Source organism: Oryza glaberrima, chromosome 1, assembly GCF_000147395.1.
Source record: "Oryza glaberrima chromosome 1, OglaRS2, whole genome shotgun sequence".
Taxonomy (NCBI): domain Eukaryota; kingdom Viridiplantae; phylum Streptophyta; class Magnoliopsida; order Poales; family Poaceae; genus Oryza; species Oryza glaberrima.
In genome coordinates this window covers 36,279,103-36,300,985 of record NC_068326.1, presented here as the reverse complement: position 1 = coordinate 36,300,985, position 21,883 = coordinate 36,279,103, and the positions used below count along the sequence as shown (strand labels likewise).

At 44.9% G+C, this 21,883-nt stretch overlaps 4 protein-coding genes across 7 annotated transcripts; 3 read left to right on the top strand and 1 right to left on the bottom strand.

Annotated features, from left to right (window-relative positions):
* The first annotated feature begins 3,960 nt into the window (after nucleotides 1-3,960).
* On the top strand, nucleotides 3,961-5,433 carry LOC127760310 (uncharacterized). The gene has a single exon (XM_052284552.1). The coding sequence runs from the start codon at nucleotides 3,961-3,963 to the stop codon at nucleotides 5,326-5,328; it is 1,368 nt and encodes a 455-aa protein (XP_052140512.1). The 3' UTR covers nucleotides 5,329-5,433.
* Nucleotides 5,434-6,597: 1,164 nt separating this feature from the next.
* Nucleotides 6,598-7,192, top strand: LOC127759839 (uncharacterized). The gene is made up of 2 exons (XM_052284061.1): nucleotides 6,598-6,666; nucleotides 6,752-7,192. The coding sequence occupies exons 1-2, from the start codon at nucleotides 6,598-6,600 to the stop codon at nucleotides 7,190-7,192; spliced, it is 510 nt and encodes a 169-aa protein (XP_052140021.1).
* On the bottom strand, nucleotides 7,120-10,586 carry LOC127763404 (pentatricopeptide repeat-containing protein At2g36240-like). Of its 4 annotated transcripts, none has more exons than XM_052288099.1 (3): nucleotides 8,934-10,586; nucleotides 7,776-8,234; nucleotides 7,120-7,200 (listed from the first exon to the last, which is right to left on the bottom strand). In XM_052288099.1, the coding sequence occupies exon 1, from the start codon at nucleotides 10,532-10,534 to the stop codon at nucleotides 9,014-9,016; it is 1,521 nt and encodes a 506-aa protein (XP_052144059.1). In that variant the 5' UTR covers nucleotides 10,535-10,586; the 3' UTR covers nucleotides 7,120-7,200; nucleotides 7,776-8,234; nucleotides 8,934-9,013. The 4 variants fall into 4 exon arrangements, with proteins under 4 accessions (XP_052144059.1, XP_052144066.1, XP_052144055.1 ...); XM_052288106.1 differs by lacking the exon at nucleotides 7,120-7,200 and having other exon boundaries at nucleotides 7,237-8,047; nucleotides 8,131-8,234; XM_052288095.1 differs by lacking the exon at nucleotides 7,120-7,200 and having other exon boundaries at nucleotides 7,238-8,234.
* A 6,927-nt stretch (nucleotides 10,587-17,513) lies between these two features.
* Nucleotides 17,514-21,869, top strand: LOC127782604 (E3 ubiquitin-protein ligase RGLG2-like). Its single transcript, XM_052309877.1, has 11 exons — nucleotides 17,514-18,150; nucleotides 19,023-19,107; nucleotides 19,201-19,341; nucleotides 19,427-19,540; nucleotides 19,622-19,719; nucleotides 20,108-20,187; nucleotides 20,360-20,465; nucleotides 20,564-20,691; nucleotides 20,791-20,989; nucleotides 21,091-21,147; nucleotides 21,276-21,869. The coding sequence occupies exons 1-11, from the start codon at nucleotides 17,818-17,820 to the stop codon at nucleotides 21,354-21,356; spliced, it is 1,422 nt and encodes a 473-aa protein (XP_052165837.1). The 5' UTR covers nucleotides 17,514-17,817; the 3' UTR covers nucleotides 21,357-21,869.
* Nucleotides 21,870-21,883: the final 14 nt, after the last annotated feature.

Sequence of the window (21,883 nt, the reverse complement as noted above, 5' to 3'; positions counted from 1 at the left end):
TCCTCTCTCCCCATCTCCCCTCTCTTCATCTCTCTCTCCTCTCCTCTCTCTCCAGGCGACGGAGGGAGGCCGATGAGCGCGCGTGGAGGCCGACGAGCAGGACAGCACTTCGGCGGCGAGGCGTGGACGAGCGGGCGAAGCGGGCTGGGGGAGCAGAGGAGGAGCGGCGGCGGGCGAGCTCCTCGCCCTCGCAGGGCTTCATCGTCGAGGAGAGGTCGCAATCCATCGTCTTCGCAGGGCGTCGCGCGGCGAGGTGACCGGTCGCAACAGTGCCTAGGAGCGGCAGCACGGGAAGGGGTCGTGGCGTGGAGTAGCTAGAAGGAGGCGAACGGATGGTCGGCGACCAAGTCCACCAACTTCGGCGGCGGCGAGTAGTAATCGTCGCACAACGTGAACCCGAGATCATCGTCGGACTCCTGCCCACGGCGGCGGAGCTAGAGGTTGTTGTTGTTGTAGAGGTGCCTTCTACAGCTGGTGGAGCACCTTGAAGCCGTCGTGGCAGGCGACGTGGTGGTAGCTGTTGGAATATATGTAAACTTGTGTTTTCTCCTGAGTTTGTTATTTTCAGTCTTAGATACTGTAGCGCGTCAGTTTTTTCTTCAGTTTCAGAGTCTGTTAGTTTGTTGAGTTTTCTCAGCACCGGTTGGAATCAGTAGCTCCGCGCCAACCACTGCATGAAGGAGACCACGACGGAGTTCTCGTCGAGGCGGCGGAAATTGCGCTCCAGCGCGATGTCGTCGATGGCTTCCACCCGGACTAGCTCGGTCCACCTCCACGGAGCGCTCGGCGACGCCGGACTCCGCCTCCTCGTCGCCGGCCACGCTCGTGGACTCGTGGTCCGTCCGGTCCTCTCCATGTCTCGGCGTCGAAGTGGAACTCCTGCACGGCGACGTTGAGGAGGCCACCGATGCACTGCGCGAACCCGTCCTGGATGGCCGCCTCGTTTTCGATGAAGGAGAACGTCCCGCCGGTGACCTCGGCGATGGTGTGCATCGCCACCGCGTCGTGGTCCTTGCCGAAGCCAAACGTGTGGACCGGCGGGAAGCGGTCACCACTCGCCACCGCCGCAGCCGTCGGTGCGCACGAAGGACGACGGCACGAGCACGTCGTAGTTGGCGTCGCGGCCGCCACCTCCTCCTGTTCCGGCGCCGCTGCACAAGTCGGCCAGCGACGACCGGGAGCCGCCGCGCGTGTGGCTCCAGCTCCGCCGCCGTGTGCCGCTTCCTCTCCGTCGCCTGGAGAGAGAAAGGAGAGGAGAGGAGAGAGATGAAGAGAGGGGATATGGGGAGAGTGGAGGAAGAAGAGGGGTGAGGATGACATGTGGGGCTCACGTGGACCCCACCATTCTTTAATTAATTTGTCTGTGAAATTGATATGTGGGTCCCATGTGTTTTATTATTTTTTCGGATCGAATTGACACGTAGGCGCCACGTCAATGCCACGTCAGATGAAGACCGAGTCAAATTAGCCACGTAGGCGCCACGTCAGACAAAAACTACCCTCAAAACCGCCGAGGGACCTAATCTGCACCGGTTTTGATAGTTGAGGGACCGTTGTATCTGGTTTTTCGGTTGAGGGATGAAAATCAAATTCGTTGGCAAGTTAAGGGACCTATGATGAACTTATTCCAACACGAGAATGCTTCTTCTCGGTCACACGGGGGAGGGGAAAAAATTGGTCGCTCCCCCCTCCCCCAATCACGTGCGCACCAGCAGCTTCTCTGGGCTTCCACCACATGCCCCCTGTCCCCACCTGCCACTTATCCACACACATAATTTCATTGCAACAAATCACAAACATATTTTGTAAACCCTCTATTAAAGGAATTTGGTTTATTTTTTGTTGCACCAAAAATATTTCACTATACTCATAATGTTTCACTATGTATAGATATAATGTTACAGTGAACTGAAATATTTCATTATAACAAAAAAATCCACATATTTTGGAAACCCCCTATTAAAGGAATTCGTTTTATTTTTTGTTCCATCGAAAAATGTTTCACCTAGTGTACGGCTAAAGTAAGAGCCAAAAAAGGATCTTTCGTGTATAATCCTGCATAATCTCGAATGTTATCAGTTCTGGTACGTAGACCAAATAATACAATGCAAGCAAAAGTGGGTAGATTCATAGAGATATGGAAAAGCATATAAGTTATCATGCTTGCATATCCATCATTTGAGTCTCCAAACCATGCCGTTTGGAGAAGAGCACCAAGTGGGGGGAGTGTGGAGTCCCCGAAAGATGAGCTTTCTAAAGGCAAGAGAAAAGCTCCGATGGAGCCCTTGGAGCTACAGGGACCACTGACCCTTCGCAGCTTAGACTCTCACAATGTTTCACTATATATAGATCTAATGTTGCAGTGAACTAAAATATTCCATTGCAACAAAAAAACCCACATATTTTAGAAACCCCCTATTAAGGGAATTCGTTTTATTTTTTGTTCCACCGAAAAATGTTTCACCTAGTGTACTTATAATGTTTCACTATGTATGGATCAAATGTTGCAGTGAACTGAAATATTCTTTCGCTATTTGCTGAAATATTGTTTTTATATAAGGTGAAACAACACCCGATTTTAACGAGTGAAACATTTTCGATATACTTAATAAAACAATTCCGATATACCTGGTGGAACATCATGCAACATTTAAAAATAATTCAATAATAAGCTAAAAAATTTCGTCAAAATATATCCATGTGTGGTCTTGTTTTGAAGATTTAATTGCAACGAATTTAATGGTACAATCGGATCATGATTTGAATAAGTAATTTAAGAAAAAAATTAATTTAAAGTAATTTTGCACGTAAATCGGGACGTCAGCGCCTTATTTTTCTCCAAACCAATCGGGCGCCCGACCCGTAGATTCGTCCACTAAACACGATCTCTTTTTGGAGTTTTGGTGATCTCGATTTAGAAAACTTTTTCTTAAACAGAAAAAAATCAAAAAACAAACCGCAAAAGAACACCTGAATCCGAACCAAGCAAGCACTTTAGGCCTATTCAGATTGTAGCCAAAATAAACCTTACCAAATTAGCAAGATGGCTATATTGCCAAAATTTTAGCAGGATTTCTTATGTATTTATCAAATTTAGCAACAAACTAAACATAAATATTATTTTGGTAACTTTAAAAAAATGATATGGTTAAAAATAACATCAATTTGAACAGCCCCTAAGCACACGTTGAGCGCATGTTCTAAAATCGGGATTGGCTTGGCTACTTTCTCAAATTTTGTTAACACGTTTTACATATCGCTACGATATGTTTTGTATGAAAGTTTTCTTACATAAAAAAATGAATTTAAAAATAAAATACATTTTTTTATTTTTTTTTTAATAATTAATACTTAATTAATTATATGTTAATTATATTTCTCATTTTGAGTGTGGCTGATAAGGTCATTTTTAACCTCTGCTTATAACATGGGTCACTAACACGCACCCTTAATTCGTCAGCGAGATTGCCCAGTGATAATGAACCAATGGGAGAAAAAATCATTAAACATCTATATATCCTCTCGACAAAAACCACTTTTGTGCAGATCATGGCAGCCATTTCTGCTGGATGCATAGTACAAGTTTTGGTCTCAGCTGGAGCTGGGTGGCAGCGAAGAAAGGAAGCCCTCTTGCCAAGCCATGAAAAATTCCTTGGCTACTACTAGTAGTGGTAAGTACTCCAGTGTAATACTATGAAATTGCATGTTCAGACAGCCAGACATGATGGCTGCTAAGTTGCTTGCCTCAGTCACAAATCAAATGATACCTTCCTTGCCTCCCTTTCCCTCCAAAATTCCCATTTCTTGCTTCTTCTTCTTCTTCCTCTTCTCCTTCAAGTGCATGGACGCTGAATTGCTCACTAGAAGAAGAAAGCCAAGAACCTCTCACACTTCCGATCCATTTCCATCCTCTCCTCTCTCTCTCTCTCTCACTTGTGTAGCTGTGTGACTTGCTGAGACATGGGCAAACAGCCGGCGGGCGGCAGCGAGCCGAGGAGCCGTGCCCGTGCGTCCGGCACTGCGGCGCCGACGACGCGGGGGCCGGCGCCGCAGACGCACGCGCCGCCGCAGGAGCGTCGCCAAGAAGAGACCGTCCATGGCGTACGGCACGCCGTGGCGCCGGGCGACGGTGGCGCCGGTACCAGCGCCCGTCCGGACCGACGCACTCGTTTCGTGACCCAAGTAACGGAAGTGCGGCAATCGCCGGTTCACGGCGACGCCGTCGCCGGGGAGGAAGCCGCCCTGGCGAGGAGGTCAGGGAAGAAGCCGTCCTACCTGCCTGCGCGGCTGAGAAGGGCGGAGGAGGGTAGCCATGGCCGGACGCCATGGTCGGCGCCTGCTGGCCACCCAGCACCGCCCGCCGCCGTGCCGGAAGAACCGCAGGAGCCGCGGTTAGGACCACCAGGATTAAAGCCGGCGAAGATCTTAGACACCCATAAGAGTATCGAGCGCACCAGCACGATCAGAGACGAGGACGACGGCGTCACCTACCCGGCCGAACCGGCGCCGCCGGGCCGCACCTTCCCGGCCGCCCGGCCACCACAAGATGAGCCTGGGTTCGCAACGGCGGCGCGACATCCGCGCACGTCGCCGGGGACACCGGCGCTGCCGGGCCGCAGCTCTCCGTCACCATGGCGGCCGCACAATGAGCCTGGGTCGTACGCATCGCCATCGCCATCGCCGGAGGCACCGGCGCGGACGCCGGCCAAGTCGCCGATGCTGCGCCCTCGGAACGACAAGAAGAGGCGGCCGGTGGCGTTCTGCTTCACCGCGTGCTGCATCCTCTTCTGGCTGCTGGTCATCGCCGTCGGCGCCGCCGTGCTCGTCATCTTCCTCATCTACCACCCGCAGTCGCCCAGGATGCGGGTGACCTCCGCCACCCTGAACGCCGGGTACGTCGACGAGCTCGGCATCGTCGGCGGCGCGCGCGCGCTCAACGCCGACCTCACCGTCCTCGCCGCCATCTACAACCCCAACACCAAGCTCCACGTCGTGCTCCGCTACATGCAGCTGGACCTCTACTTCCAGGGCAGCATGATCGGGACGCAGGCGGTGTGGCCGGCGCCGCTGCACGAGGGCCCTCGCGGCAGCGTGCTCCGGAGCGTCCACCTCGTCGTCAGCGAGGTCACCATGACGCAGGAGGACGTGTACGAGTGGCAGAACGCAACGAGCAAGGGCGGGCCCGTGGTGCTGCACCTCGCCGGACGCTTCCGCGCGCGGCTCATCTTCGGCCGGTGGTTCAAGTTCAACTACTGGGTCTCGCCGCAGTGCACGCTCTGGCTCGACCCGCCGCCCAGCGGCGCGCTGCGTCGCGCGCGGTGCAGCTGACCCCGCGCGTTCGTCCCCCTGCTGCTGCGTCAATCTGCTTAATTTCTGGTCGTTTTCATCAGCCTAGAAGAGCAAACTACAAACTACTGGTCTATTATCTTCGATTAGCTATTTTTTGATTGAATTAATTTGAATTCTTCTGCAATTTTTGCTGCTCGAATGGGATTATGGAACCAAGGATAGAGTTAATTAGAGATGGCAAGCAAAGAATATTTGGCTGCTCTACTTGACAAAAATGTGCAAGTTTTTCCATGATAAACTTTTGCAAATTTAAACGTTAGTGATTACCGGTTTAAGGATCTTGGGAATCAGCAAATGTCAGTTTTGCCTTGGAGATAAATCCAGGAGCCGGTGAAGCCGTGAAGTACACGAAACTTAGGCTGAAATGAATAGAATCTATGTGATCACGATATCGGTACATTGAAGACGCAATGCTTCACAAGGATGGGGTTGATCTGCTCAAGTGCATGAAACAGAAAGTCTCTAACATTAGGATGACTGACAATATCATCTTGGACAATATTTGCCAAAACCTTCTGTTACCTGATGTGTTACAGAGTGATTTCTCTGCTGGATTAATGAGCTAGTTTTGGACTAGGTGGCAATGAAGGAAGCTCTCTGTTCCTTTTCAGAAAAATGGAAGTAAGCTCGCTTGCCAAGCCAGCGAAAAATTCCTTGGCTACCAACTACTAAGTCAGTACCACTACCACTGTATAAGCAAGGATACCTTCCTTCTCTCCCTTTCCCTCCAAAATTCTCATTTCTTCTCCTTTTCCCTCCAAAATTCTCGCTTCTTCCTCGTCCCATAAATTCAAGGACACTGACTAGCTACTCCGTTTCGTGCTCCTTTCACGTACGTGTGTGGCCTTGCCGAGCCATGGGCAACCGCCCGTTGGCGCCACATGCGGGCGGCGGCGGCGAGCCGAGACACCAACGAATGCTTCCGGCATGGCGTCGCGCCCCGCGACGAAGCCGTGGCAGAAGCACGCGCCGCCGCGACGGCCATCCTATGTGCCTTTGTGGCAGAGAAGGGTGGAGGAGGAGGAGGAGAAGAAGAAGCAGCGTCACGCCGCGGCGCCACCGCGCGCAGCCGCGCCGGAAGAACAGCAGCAGGCAGAGAAGACGCCGGTAGTGGTGCTAGCCGGAGAACGGCCAGCCAGGACTATCACCATCCCGAAGACAACCGTGCGCACCGGCGGCGCACCCGCGGACGGCGACGGCGACGGCGCAGCACGGCCGCTGACACCGAGTCTCCACTATCAGATCAAAATGAAGAGGAAGCCGCTGGCGTTCTGCCACATCCTGTTCTACATCCACGTCTTGCTTCTGATCATCGCCGTCTGCCTGGCCACCGTCGCCGTCTCCCTCGCCTACCACCCCAAGTCACCCCGGCTGAGAGTGACCTCCGCCACCCTGAACGCAGCGGCGCACATCGACAAAGCGCGGCGACAGCGCGCGGCGGGTGATCAGCGCCAACCTCACCGTCCTCGCCGCCATCTCCAACCCCAACACCAAGATCGGCATCGTGCTGCGCTACGTGCGGTTCGACCTCTACTTCGAGGACAGCGTGGTCGCCGCGCAGGCGGTGTGGCCGGCGCCAGTGCAGGTGGCGCCCGGCGGCAGCGTGCCCCGGAGAGTGCACCTGGTGGTCAGCGGTGTGTCCGTGACGCGGCAGGACGCGGCCTTGTGGCGGAACGCGACGGCCAAGGGCGGCAGGCCGGTGGCGCTGCGGCTCGCCGGCCGGTTCCGCACGCAGCTCAACTTCGACCGGTGGTTCTTCAGGTACAGATACTGGGTCAAGCCGCAGTGCACGCTCTGGCTCGACCCGCCGCCGAGCGGCGCACTGCGACGCTCGCGGTGCTGACCCTTTTGCTGCTCATCGATTGCATTTCACGGGTATATTAGAACGAATTAGGGATATCTGGTAGAATATTGGCTGCTCTACTTGACAAAATGTGTAAATATGAAGTAAAACAGAGTATTTGTATGCATCGACCAATGTTCCAGAGTAAATGTGGCTCGGTAAACTACTGAAGAATTTCAAGTTAGTCAAATCCAGTTTAAGAAGTTTGGTTGGGATTTCGGAATCAGAAGATGTCAATTCTCTGTGGAGATAAATCCCAAGGGTTCATGCATGTACTCAAAACTTGTAAGCTGAAATGAACGAATTTTGAGTATACCTCCTAATAGATGAAAACAAGAATACTTTGCTCTACTTCAGAATTTCTGCATATGTTAGAACAACAATAATCTAAAAATGATAATTGAATGAAATGCTCAACCACCGAAGGTACACATAACCAATATGACCAAATAGCCATGCATGCCAGCCAACGTCACAAGTAGATGCATGATCTCTGAAGCGACCAAAATTAAAGCATTTCTATCCAACATATGAAAGATTGACAAGATCATCTTGTAATATATTTGCCAAAACTTTTTGGTACCTGATGTGACAACGGGTTTTTGGGTGAAGCCGATGTCAAAACTTCCAGGGATTTGCTTCATTGCTTGTCACATTCACAGGCACAAGATACCATCCTCACATCCTTTCCCTTCAGAAAATTCTGAGGCTCTTGCAGAGTTCAGTACTTGTTGCCTCTGATGTCGTTCCCAATTTCCCATCATTGATGACTGAATCCACATTGCCACCACCGCCAGCGTGTTCTCAAGGAAACATCTTACTGGAAATCCTGAGCAGCAACTCAACGGCAGCCTCCTGCTCCAAGAGAATAGCAGTGAGCAGAGCAGCATGAGGTGGTGGTGGTGTTCTGGGGGCTGAAACAGGACCGGATAGGCAACCTCGGCCTAGTGCAGTGCAACTCGTTTGGCAGTGGCCACACGCAGCTCAGGCTTGGATGGTTGCTGTGGCAGACCGGTGCTGATTGATCTCTGATCTCAAGCTCCTGAAAAGAAAAGGACGAGTTCATGAAATATTTGACCCTTCGTTGCTTAGGCAAGGTTCCTACAAAGTTATTCCTATTCAGTTCTTGGAGCCAAGATAACTGAGGGGATGATACATTTCAAATCCATACCAAATTTACTGATAGAGACATGCATAAAAATGCTATAAAAATGTGGTTTATGATCCCTGAAAAAAAATCCAAGTGGTACTCAAAACAGGTAAATGAAGTAATTACGCCGGGAGGTAAATGAAGTAATTACAAAACCAATGCTCAACGTCACTATTAAAAAATCAGATTTAACTTTCTTTAGCAAATTCTGGTTTATCTAGGCTGCATCTGTGTAAAAACCTAAAACTGACCACTGGACGGTATACAGATAAAACATTACAGCCTAAGATAATATAAATTAAACAACCCTGACAACCTTTTTTTTCCTTTGTTCCATAGAAGGCCTTACTAGGAATCTAAGCAAAGTGATTAACAGAATAAACATAAAATGTGCATGAAGATAGATAAAAATACTCAATTTGTTTGCCGATAGCCAGATATGATTAACATCACACATGAAAGAGCCTGTGGAGAAGATATAGAGGCACTTTTACTAAGAATGCATAAGGGTGACGCAATCGAGATTAGTAATTTGCAGTGGAAAAGTATAATCAGAAACGCTTCAGTTCAAATCCTTGGCAAAATTCTAACCTGTATCAGAGCAATTGAGAAGGTATCATCTAGCATCTCTCTGAAATCCAAGCTAGCTTCTTCATCTCTATGATATTCTTTCAGTTTGCTGCATTCCTATGCCTTGAACATTTTTGTTGTAATTGCATAGATCTCCCCATGTGTAAGCCATCAAGCAGCCTATTGTAAGTCGCAATGTTTGGTACATATCCTGCATCCAGCATTTCATCCAATACAGCCTCCCCCTCTTTCCTTATTCCCTGCCTCCCAAAGCCCTGCACAATGATGCTGTATGTAAAGCCATCAGCCTGAAAACCTTTCTCTTTAGCCTGCAGCCTCAGCCTGTTTGCGTCCACTGTCCTCCCAGCTTCACAGAGCGCCTCAAAAATATAGTTACAAGAAATGGTATCCGGAACTATCTCCGCAGCAACCATCCTCCCCATCATCTGGCATGCTTTGTCCAGCTTCCCCTCCTTCATCAGGCACTCCAAAACCGTTACACCAGCAGGGACACCCAAGCAGGATACCCAATTCCTTTCCAGTATCAACTCCACCACTTCCACTGCTTTCTCCACATTCCGAACACGGCACAGAGACTCAACCAGATCCAAGCAATCAAACCCTTCCGGCACCACTCCATCGACCAAAAACTCGATGAAAACATCGGCCGCCTTCAGAGGCTCCCCACCACGGCACAACCCATTGATCATGATCTCCATGGATGCAACCGATAGCCCAAATCCAAGCTGAAGCATCTCGCGTGCAACCTTAATGCCCTCCTTGCACCTTCCTTCTCTGAAGAACCCACGCATCAGAGTATTGAAACTCACACCAGTCGGTGAACAGCTCCAACGTCGCATCTCCTGAAACCAGCGCATCGCAGCATCAACGCCTTCAGCGCGGCAGGAGCTGTTGATGAGAATGTTGAAGGTGTAGACATCCGGATGGACGCGGTGGGTGGAGGTCATCTCGCCGTAGAAGCGGACGGTGTCTTCGTGGCGGCGGAGGCGGGCGAGTGCGTGGAGGATGATGTTGTAGAATTCGGCGGGGAGAGGTGAATCGGCGGCGCGGCGGAGGGACGCGAGGGCGTCAGACGCGGCGGGGATGTCGCCGGAGGCGGCGAAGGCGAGGATGGCCTTGCGGAATGTGGGGAGGAGCTCGGGGCAGGCGAAGATGGAGTCGTCGGTGCAGGGGCAGGGGCAGAAGAGGACGAGCTCGAGGAGGCGGCGGAGCGAGGGGAGGCGGCGGGATTCCGCGAGGCGGGCGGCGAGCAGTGACGTGAGGCGGTGGTCGGGGCGGAAGGCCAGGGAGTCGGACGCGGCCGCGAGGAGGAGGTGGAGGTCGAGCGCCGCCAGGCGCGGGTGGTGCCGCGCGCGGCGGAGGATGCGGAGGAGCGCGGCCGGGGTGGACGCGTGCGCCGAGGGGAGCGCCGGGAGAGGGCTCGGCGGCGAGAGGTGGGAGACGGCGAGCGGGAGAATGGGCAGGGAGGGGTCGAGCGGGATGGACGACGACGACGCGGGGCTCTCGGCGGCTTGCTCGACATCGATCTCCGGCGAGATGAGGCGCTGGTGCTTGGAGATGAGAGACGGGAGCTTTCGCGCGAGGCGGCGGGAGGCGGCCATCCGCCGGCCGCCGGCGGCGGACTGCAGAGGCGGAGGCGGAGGGGTTGGACTGTTCGCAGGAGGAAGACGAAGTGGAAAAGAGCACAAGGCTTTTTACTGTGGAAGGCCCATAAACTGAAGGGAGAGAGCCCATAAGTTCTCTTTTGAAAGATTAGCCCAAATCTGATGGGTTGAAATCGGCCCAAATATATTAAACCATACTTCCTCCGTCCCATAAAAAACTAACCTGCACCTAACACTACAAATCTAGACATACCTATAATCTTAAATTCGTTGTACTAGAATATATCATATCCAGTACTAGATTCATTTTTTTAAGACAGAGGGAGTACAAGCCAACAAGGTTCATCGTAGTAAATTATTACACATGATCTAGCAACTTGGTAGATAGATACGATATAGTATAAAAACTTGATAATTGAACGTCCAAGTGTAATTACTTGGTAAGTGGGTGTATTCTACTACAAAGACAATTTATTAATTTTTTGGTACAACAACTTAGCAAAGTATATGTTGTTCTGGTAAATGAGTGTTAGATAATTTTTTTTCACTGAATCAATATGCTCGCGTATAGCAATCTTACAAACATTACCTTATAATCTTGAGCTCAACCATAAGAATTAAGTTCCACAACCAATTTGCACCAACGGTTTGGATTTTGTTTTCTTCACCTTTTCAAATCTCAACCGAAATATAATTTTTTATACTTAGTAAAATTTAGTTGACTTTCAGTTATTAGAATAAAAATTTAAATATGCTTACACAAATTTGCATTAGTATAAGTACTTAAAATTGAATTTGTATAAAAAAAATCTCAAAATAATTATTTGTCGCGTCACGTCTACTTATTGTATCAAAATTGGACCCACCTTGAAAGTTGTTATGACTTATACGTTCACTTATAAAGTTCTTACGCTAAATTGCACCCATCTACCAAGTTGTTGCACTATGACGTTTATTTCTCAAGTTGTTGCACCAATTTGCACTCACCTGCCAAGTTGACTCACCTTGAATACATTTTGCTCTATTTGTCATCAAATTTAAACGAAGAAATTTGATATATGTAAATATAGTATAATTATGATGTAATTACATTGTAACTTACATGTAACTATAATCTAATTTGTATATAACTTTCAAAAATCTCTAGGTAACATGCTATTAGTGTGAAACGGAGGTCGTGGGACCTAATCTTCTCACATAGGCGCCAACTGTGATTCTTTTCTTCCTCGCTTGCACAAATTCTAAAGCAAATCTAATGTTTAAAACTTTACGAAGTTGAATATGAGTTATATTGTAGTTACTTACCAGTTACAATGTAATTAATTACATTACGATTGTATTATATTTACATCTGTCAAAATTTTACAAGAAAATTTATCGACAAATGTATAACAAAATCTCTGATTTAATCCAATTTCTCGCCTAAACAAGATCCGGGTGAGGATCGTCTACCATAATGTCATTACTATTATAGTTACTGGTATGCGAGTCCCAACCTGCTATTGCCCTATACATTAGTGTCTGTAATGTTAGTGTCATTCCGATAAAATGTGAAAAAAAAACTCATGAGTCATGACCTCGTATAATCCTCAGTTCCTCACCGGGAAAGAAAATTGGAAATTTGACAGCTACGCCTGTCGATTGTGATAAGTCATAAGTTCAACGTAGACACAGACTCAGAACATTCTAATGATAGTGACATATATGCATACAGTTTATACATGGACCAGCCGACTAGGTAAACTCTCCTCATTTGAGAGGCTTCACGGCAATTCACTTCGCCATCAATATCAGGACAGGGTCGTCATACAAGTACATACAACCAACCGAAATCTGACCTTTGCTACGCGAACACATCTGGACGTCTGGTTGCTGGTCATAGAGTCATATACTCCGCCTAGATGGCTACTCCCTCCGATCAAAAAAAAAAAAGAGATAAACCCTGTTTTCCGTGTCTAACGTTTGACCATCCGTCTTATTTGAAAAAATTATGAAAAAAATTAAAAAGATAAGTCACGCATAAAATATTAATCATGTTTTATCATCTAACAACAATGAAAATACTAATTATAAAAAAAATTCATATAAGATGGACAGTCAAAAAGCACCAGGCGGCAGCCAGCCACTCACGCGTCGCTCCGCGGGGAAGTTGGCTTCCGGTTTGGCGGTCTTGGCCTCGCGCGTCGCACGCACGCACGCAAACACAGCAAACTAATCCAAACCCGAGAGACACGAGTGGCAGAGTAGTAGACGGCGCGTCGTCCCTGGCAAGTTTGAAAGGGTCTTTTTCTCGATATATATACGTATATACTCCCTCAGTTTCTATATTAATTAACGTTTTAGACAAGATTAAGGTTAAACTTTTATAACTTTGACCATCAATAACTTTAAAAATATTTAGTTTAAAACTATAAAAACATATATAGATTTTTCTTTTAAAACACTATAATAAAAGTATACATGCATTTATTTATTGTATATATTATAATAAAACATAAGGTCAAAGGTATATTTTGTAAAGCGTGTTATTGTTCAAAGCGTCAATTAAAATAAAATAAAACCGGAGGAAGTATGCCATCACTCCGTATGACACATTGACACGTACGTTTCGTCCATCTTTGTTCAAATGCTATTTTTGTTAAAGCCTTGAGACGAGTACTAGGCAAATCAGCCAATCTAGAAACTGCATTTCTGGTAGCTAAGCCATCGAGAAAAGGATGGCGCTTTTACGTACCCATTTTCCTTTGTGGAATGGGTTTCGCGTTTCGCAACTCGCAAGTTAGGATGTGTTTAGTTCAGCGCAAAGTTTAGATTTTGGTTGAAATTGAAGATGATATGACTGAAAAATTGTGTGTATGACAAGTTGATGTGATGGAAAAGGACTGAAGTTTGGATCCAAACTTTGGATCTAAACACAGCCCTAGTATTACCATTTGCCGAACTTTTAGTACTCCAACAAAATAATTACCATAGTGGACAATTTGCAAATTAGGATGGTTCGGCCTAATTTCTTCCTCGTCTTCGTCTTCACCCCGCGCTTCCTTGTCCTACTAACCATTTGACCCCTAGTCCTGCAACCTGGCAATTAGTCAGCATTAATTAACCGATAGAGCAAGGCAGCTAATGTGATTAGCAAAATGGGACGTATAAATTAAGGACTGACGAGATGTGTTTGGTGTTACTTAATCCGGTCCAGCACGTAATGCCGGGTTTAAATCCAATTAACGTCAACACCAAAAAAGCAGCAATAAAATACTTCCGGCTGCGCCAACCCGGTGAAGATGACGATTCAGGTGTATATCGATCAGTATATATATGAATATATGATGATCAATTTCGTTCGAAAGGACCGATTGGTTTCCCAGCTGGCTGCTAACCTTGATTAGCAGGCAAACCCTTTTGGTTTCTTCTGAGTTAAGTATATATCATCATGTTAATATATATCATATCGCCACTAGCTAGCGTACAAATACATTGCGAATTCACATATATTGATATATATAGCCAGTGGATAGCTTGTCGATATCATTCATTATTGTAGAACTACCACTTTGTGTTTTATAATTAATGAGGTGTATATCAAGGAAAATGCCAACCACTTTACCGGTTTATTACTAACACGACTTGATAAACCCGTTGTCGTTGAAGACTGCATAACACATATAGTCTTCAACGAAATCGGGTCGGTGGTGGTGGAGGTGGTGCAAGCGGGCAGTCCCACGAATCTACTTATTTATTTCCCTTCAGAGTGGACTAGTGTGTTGTAGGTAAAGTCAATTATATATTCTTCACTTGCAAAGTATCAAATGGGATGTAGCCCAATGGATGGTTAATCTCAAGTAGTTTTTGTTTAATTTAGAGTATTGAGCAAATTATTACGTACAGTGCTGGCTATCGACTTTATTATACGGATAAACTATATTTTTAAAACATAAACATAATACATAACTTTTTAAAATAAGTGGTTTAAGTAATGCAGTAGAAGAAAAAATTTTTTAAAGCACGGAACGAGTATCCGGTGATTGAATAAGGTAAAAAGAAAAGGCCTTAAGTGTGATATAATGACTGGAGAATTTTTTGGATAACATGCATATATAGCCGATGCACCTGTAAAAATAAAACTAAGTTAGTGTATCGTAGCCTTAAGAAACTCTTTATTTAAGGCCCATTCAACGATTCAAATGACATCAAACTAAACATTTAAGCTTACCTTATCTATCGTAATTTAGTCCACTGCACTTGGTACATATTTTAATTTAGTACAATCGGCCAACTTGCCATGGAACGTTGAAGTAATCATTATATTAGGCGGTTAATTATTTGCTTGGACCAATAGTTAGTGGTAGCATGTGGCCATTTGCAATAACTTGAAGAAGTTCTTGAGATTAGGTTCTTAAATATGTTTTTTTATAATAATGGACAGGTTCTTAAATATGTAATTCCTCAACATATATGACCACTCAAATGCGTTTATTGACATTTACTGAAACGTGTATTACAATTGATGTGTAATGTGATCCAATTGTATTGGCTCGTCAGCAAGGCAATCTAAGCAATTCACTACATACACATATTACATGTGTGTATATATTTATAAATCTTAAATGACATATTAGCTAAGAATATCTTTGTGCATATCCTAGTGCAGTTGTGACATTCTAATTCAAGGATGTGGCCTATGTAGCACATGAGTGACATGTGCACTTGATTAGTACTACATTGCTTGCTAGTTGAGAAAAAGTGGAACCAACAAGTCGCTCCAACCATACCACTTATGGGTTAATTCTTATACACAGAGGACGAAAGTGTAAGTAGGGTGCTATGTATAAGTGGGTCCGTCTATCGGATGGTTTGAGCTACACGGTTCTATAGGATGGACGGTTACAACAACTGAAATAGTTATTTCATTATTTAAAAAAATGCTACAACTATCAATTAGGTTGTGAAGTGGTATTGGCACGGAATTTTTATTAAAAAAACTTCTATAACTATCAATTAGGTTGTGAAGTGGTATATGCGCAAAATTGAGTGATAGATTTAGCTTTTTTGTGCGGGGTTTTGAATGAATTATCTCCCCAAGGCTTCAACAGGGTACCTCATGTGTATCAAATACATAACATCATAAGGTAAATTTACAGACCATGTCTTGGGGTTCTAAAGAAATGATGCCAAATCAAATATATTATAACATCATGCCAAGAACATCTTAAATATAAAAAAAAATGGCGGATGAGGAATTTGTACAAACCATGACATTGACTAATTATAACCATAAAAAGCCTACATACGGAGTCTATCTAAAATATAACAAGACTGCAATTGTTTCTGAATAAATTATTGCTCACTACTTTTTATTGAGATATTTGAGGAAAACGTAACAAAGTTAACAACTTTATCAATAACCGCGATCCCACAAACAATATGACATATATTTATATGAAGTCATTCTTTTTCGATTACATCCACTGAATTACCACGACCACACTTTCTAAAACATCTTAAATGATGTGATTTTTTTATTAAAAGACTTCATCACTATTTCTTAGAAAACCTTTTAGAATCATTTTATTAACTTTCTAATATTTGTATTTGATTATTTGTACCCTTGAATAATAGTCATAAACTCAGTTTCATCCAACATCCATTAATATTTTTAATAGACTATGAGGGAAGTTACAGTTTTCCAATAAAACCATGTGCTACATTGCAATAATCTGAAAGCAAATTTTCACTTCAACAGTGTGTTAGAAAGTTTGTGGCACTAGAGGTATTATGATCTATTCAAAGATTTTCTCTCTTTAATTATACCGAAAGTGTGTCCAACAAATTATTAATTCTTTAAGGTGTCTTTCAACATTGACACGTTTTTATGATGTATACCAGTAAAATATACAGATTTTAAATGCACCATAGCAAAATTTATCTAATCTAAAATACTATATCTAGAGTCACAACATATTCTAATAGTTTAGCCAAAACAATTGTAGTAAAACGTTACTCACTCCGTCCTAAAATATAAGTATTTTTGGACTTCGGCATAGTCTTCGAGATGCTACTTTGACCAACCATATCTATAAAAATAAGATTTTTTTAAAAAAAATAAAAAGAGTTACATATTATGATAGTTTTTTTAATAATAAATCTAGTAATATCAATTTTACATGGTTGATCTTTTTATTTTTTTATTAATAGTTAAAGTTAAAAATAGTTGACTAAACACTATATAAAAATCATTATATTTTAAGACGGAGGGAGTATGAATTTTACGGTTTTTTACGTGTAGTAGTGATTAGAAGACTACAAACATTCCATTCAAGCCCGAGCAACCTCTATTAACACTTTTCCTAGCTAATCTATTAAGATCACGGTTACCTCTGCGGCCCGCCCACCTGGTGATAAAATGTGTACAATGTCAGCATCACATGGCTCCCACAAAAGTCATTTGCCTTTTAATGAGTGCCCATGGTATGTCCAATTCCCCATCATTGGATTCCCAGTCCAATAAATCCAACACTTCAAGTTTTCAACTGCCACCAAAAAAAATTCCTAACATGCCCCCCTGTTCTTTTCAATTTTTTCTTGATTTTTGTCCTAGATTATTGGCTTTACAGTTTAAAAAAAATATTTCTTCATAAAATTTCTTCGCGGCAATGTATAGGCCACTTTTTATAAGTTGTTTGTGAATTTTATTTTTTATAAAATACTAATTTACCATGTTAATAAAATATAAATAATATGTTCTAGCAATCCACTCAAAAAATTTCAAACAGGCCCTGAAACAGATTCCCAATGCTATTGTACGTTAACGCGGTGAAGTTAAACCTGGGTGAAGTTTTCTCGCACGTGAGGAGTTTGACGAGGAAAAACTCCAACTCCAATCCAAATGCGGTGTGGACCGTGTGGTGATTGGATCGAACACGCGTGTATATATACCGGAGTAAATCCAACCTACTGTCTTTCCTTCCTTGCACAGTTGCACCCGTGAGGCCGTGGCACTGCAAAAGCAGCCAAACCACCACCAGCTCACGCCTCCCAAGTCCCAAGCGGCGACGCAACGCGAAGGAAGGAGCCCCGAAGCCTCGCCGCGCCTCTCCCGAAAAATAAACCGCAAAGGCGGCGCCGCGAGCGGTTGCGTTGCGTACTCACCTTGGTCGTCGTCGTCGTTCCCCCGCCGCCTCCGCGTCGCGCACGAGGAGATATACGCCCCCCGCGTCGCGGGCTTGGTTGATCGATCGATCGGTTGGTTGGTTGGATTTTTTTCCTTGGTCGATCTAGTTGAGATGGGAGGGGGCCAGTCGAGGAGCCCGCGGGACGGGAGCGGCCACGGGAGGTACGGCCACTCGCCGTCGTTCCAGCAGCAGTGGGGCGGTGGCGGTGGCGGCGGCGGCGGCGGTGGGTATCCCTATGGGCAGGATGCGCATGGAGGAGGCTACTACGGCGCGCCGGCGCCGCAAGGGGGATACGCGGCGCCGTACCCGGCTTACCAGCAGCCGCCGCCGCCGATGCCATCCCCAGCGGCGACGCAGCCGCCGGCCCGGGCGGGGGGCGCGTCCAAGCCGCGCCTCGACCGCCGCTACTCGCGGATCGCCGACGACTACCACTCCGTGGATCAGGTATCTGCCCGAGCATCATATCCTGCGGTTCTGTAGATTCGTGTGGAATTTGGATATTCGATCCTGCTTTTCGGAGCATCGGATTTGGTTGATTCGAACCCGCTCGTGTAGGCCTTTCTCCCTTAATCGCGGTTTTTTGTTTTTCCATCTTAGGATTGTTAGCGAATCGCTCGTTACCGATTTGCACTTCATAGTTGGTCAATCTGTAGCTGTAGCCACTTGAAACTTCAGATTAGGATGATCTGTAGTGGTGGATCGAATTGATGTTTGTGCAAAAATCAGGAGACGACTCGTTAAGCCTGCTGGTCAACTGCCAATCTCTGTTGATGAAGAATTAAAAAAAAATGTTTGTTGTGAGGTTGGGCATTATTGGCGGCTCCAGCTTTCGGCCAACCATCATTATTGGTTGTAGTTGGTCTCTTTTGCTTGGTCTTCTCAATTCTCAAAGATCTTATGAGTACGCAAATTAGCATTAATCAATTGAGTCTGGCCTCTGTACTTCCTGAATGCTCCTTGCCTCAATGTCCAAAATGCGGCAATTGGAGGATGTTTATTTTTATTGGTGGGATAAACTGGTCTACCAGTTTAATGTTTCACACTTCCAATTTTCTGCTTACATTACTAACTCCATGTCTAAGTTTTCTGAATGTTTTTTTTTTATTTTTTGCGTAGCACATTACGCTATTGTTCACAATTAGTTGTTTATCGGTAAAAGTTGTTTCATATGTTGTATTTAAACTTTTCTAACATTTCTGTATTCTGGCCTCATAACCATTAGTATAAGAATCAGGCACATAAGCAAACAATCCAGTTTCTATTGTGTTGCTATTATTCCCATGAATTGGTTTGCTCAGGATTAATATTAATTGCAGGTTACTGATGCACTAGCTCAAGCAGGACTTGAGTCTTCGAATCTTATTGTTGGCATTGATTTCACAAAGAGCAATGAATGGTTAGGTTAGTACTAACAAATCGTTGTCTGGTTTATTTTCTTATCAGTCTTTTGTGTTGCATTGCCCCTTGATGCTTATGGTTTGTTTTCATTTACAGGAAAATTTTCCTTCCATGGACGCAGTTTACATCACATTAGCAATGCACCTAATCCGTATGAACAAGCAATCTCGATCATTGGACAGACACTGTCGAAATTTGATGAAGATAACTTGATTCCCTGTTTTGGATTTGGAGATGGTAGCGATTCTATTCATTAGCTGACCATTTCTCGCACTATATTATAATTTGTCCAATCATAATTCAACTGGGTGTGTTTTTTCAGCAACAACACATGACCAAGACGTCTTCTGTTTTTATCCTGATTTGAGACCTTGCAATGGATTCTCAGAAGCTCTAAGCCGGTACAGGGAACTTGTTCCACACTTGCGCTTAGCTGGTAAGCTGATGTTGCCCAGTGATGCCTCTTATGCTGGTTCTATACTGTTAATTCATACTTGGAATGTTGTTTTTTGAACAGGACCAACATCCTTTGCACCAATCATTGAGATGGCAATGACCATCGTGGAACAAAGTGGCGGGCAGTACCATGTTCTGTTGATAATTGCTGATGGGCAGGTACTGTGTAAAACACACAAAGGGAAATATTTTTGTTGTTAAATAAAACATTCATGCTGAAATTTTGTTTTCCCCATATGAATCGTTGTTTTCAGTTCACTATTTTAAAGCTTTGAATGACAAAACATGTTTTTCATATATGGAGTTTCACGTGCTGGGATCGGTGGACTGTTGAATTTGAGGATTAGAAATGGCATGTTCTATGTCCACTTGTGTTCCATCTGAAGCATGTTGTAATGTCATTTGATACTCTGTCCTACATGATCCTTAGTCGAGCAATTTTTTATTTGAGGTTATTCTTAGTTTGAAGCTTGTTCTACATGTTGGACCAACCTAACGACTAGACATTCATTTTCTTTATACCTTATTAACTGTCATATTATCACAGGTTACAAGGAGTGTAGACACTGCATCTGGGCAGCTGAGTTCACAAGAGCAAAAGACTGTTGATGCTATTGTGAGAGCTAGGTTCGTACTTCATAAGTTCCTTTTTTACATTGTTTTGATATGCTCATACCGCCTGTAACTCCTATGCATTTTGACTCCTGTTTTTGTGGCGATTACTTTATATGTTCACATAGTTTGCGTTGCCTCTGTCATGGATGTTGCTGATGTTTTGCTTTCTGGTTTTCATCTGCAGTGAATTGCCGTTGTCTATTGTGCTAGTAGGAGTTGGTGATGGCCCTTGGGACATGATGAAAGAGTTTGACGACAACATTCCTTCTCGTGCTTTTGACAATTTTCAAGTAAGTCACTGAGAACCCTAATGAACCTATGTAGGCATGTTTGTATATGGTAGATGAAATTTTTGTTACTCCTTACTGAGGATCTATTATCTGTGTAGTTTGTGAATTTTTCGGAGATCATGAACAAAAACATGCCCCAATCAAGGAAAGAGGCAGCATTTGCACTTTCAGCCTTGATGGAGATACCTCAGCAATACAAAGCAACTGTTGAATTAGGAATTTTAGGGTACGCCCCTAACACGTTATTACTCTAATGCTTTGATCTGTTGAATTATTGATTCATTCTGTAGTATTCTGACTAAAATTAATATTGATGTGGCATCAGTCGTCGCTCTTTCAAGTCGCCTGAAAGGGTTCCTCTCCCTCCCCCTGGTGGAAGCCATGATGCTTACTCGTATGGATCAAAAAGCTTTAGTAAACCAAGTACCTACCCACAGAGTAGTACATCATCATCGTCATATCCTCACTATGAAACTGCACAGAGTGCGAGCCCTGCTGCACCTTCTTCTACTTATGACAATCAGGTATACCTTCGCGTGCGGTGACAACATGCTATCCGTTGCTTGTTTCTTAAGGCAGGCATTTGCATAATTTTGTGTCTTAAATAATTCTTTTTCTCCTGTAGGTTTGCCCAATCTGCCTTGTGAACCCCAAAGACATGGCGTTTGGCTGCGGACACCAGGTGAGACATTCATCCTCTTGCTAGATTCAGTGTTTTCTTGCTTCTTGGGGGTGTCATTTTCTGCTTTTGTGGGCTTGTTGAAACGTCAGCGTCAGCATCCTTTTCTAACAAAGTATATAATTTTGCAGACCTGCTGTGATTGTGGGCAGAGCCTCGAATCGTGCCCAATATGTCGCAGTCCAATCTCCACAAGAATAAAGCTATACTAGCAATGGCAGTTTGGATCATTTGCGAATGGGTGGCATACTGAAGACCACCTTGTGTCACATTGGGCGATGGATTGTATTGGATGCTTCAAGTGCAATCCATGCAAAGCCTTTGAACGGCTTGCAGACAAGCCCGTTAAGTACTGGGTTTGCATCGACAAGGATCGCAAGGCCAGCAATCCACTGCTCCAAGATTGTGGAGCAGGGGATGTCTCAAGTATTGAAACCCACTAGGAATGATCCGAACTCCAGTGCAAGAAGTGGGTTGATAAAATATTCTAACGAATTGAAGAAAAGAAAGAAAAGGAGAAATCCTGATGGATCGAACAGGAGTCTGTCTGATTAGTCGAACATTTGTACATATCGCGATGTTGGTTTCGTCACCGTGGCCGACATAAGTTTTAGAGGATTCGTTTTCCAGTGCCGTCTTCATGCAAGATTTGTTTGTTTATTCATGCGTTTTTGTAAAGATTTGCAGTTTTCGTATATGATTGAAAGTGACTTTTTTTGGTGCCATTTTTTCTAGTGAA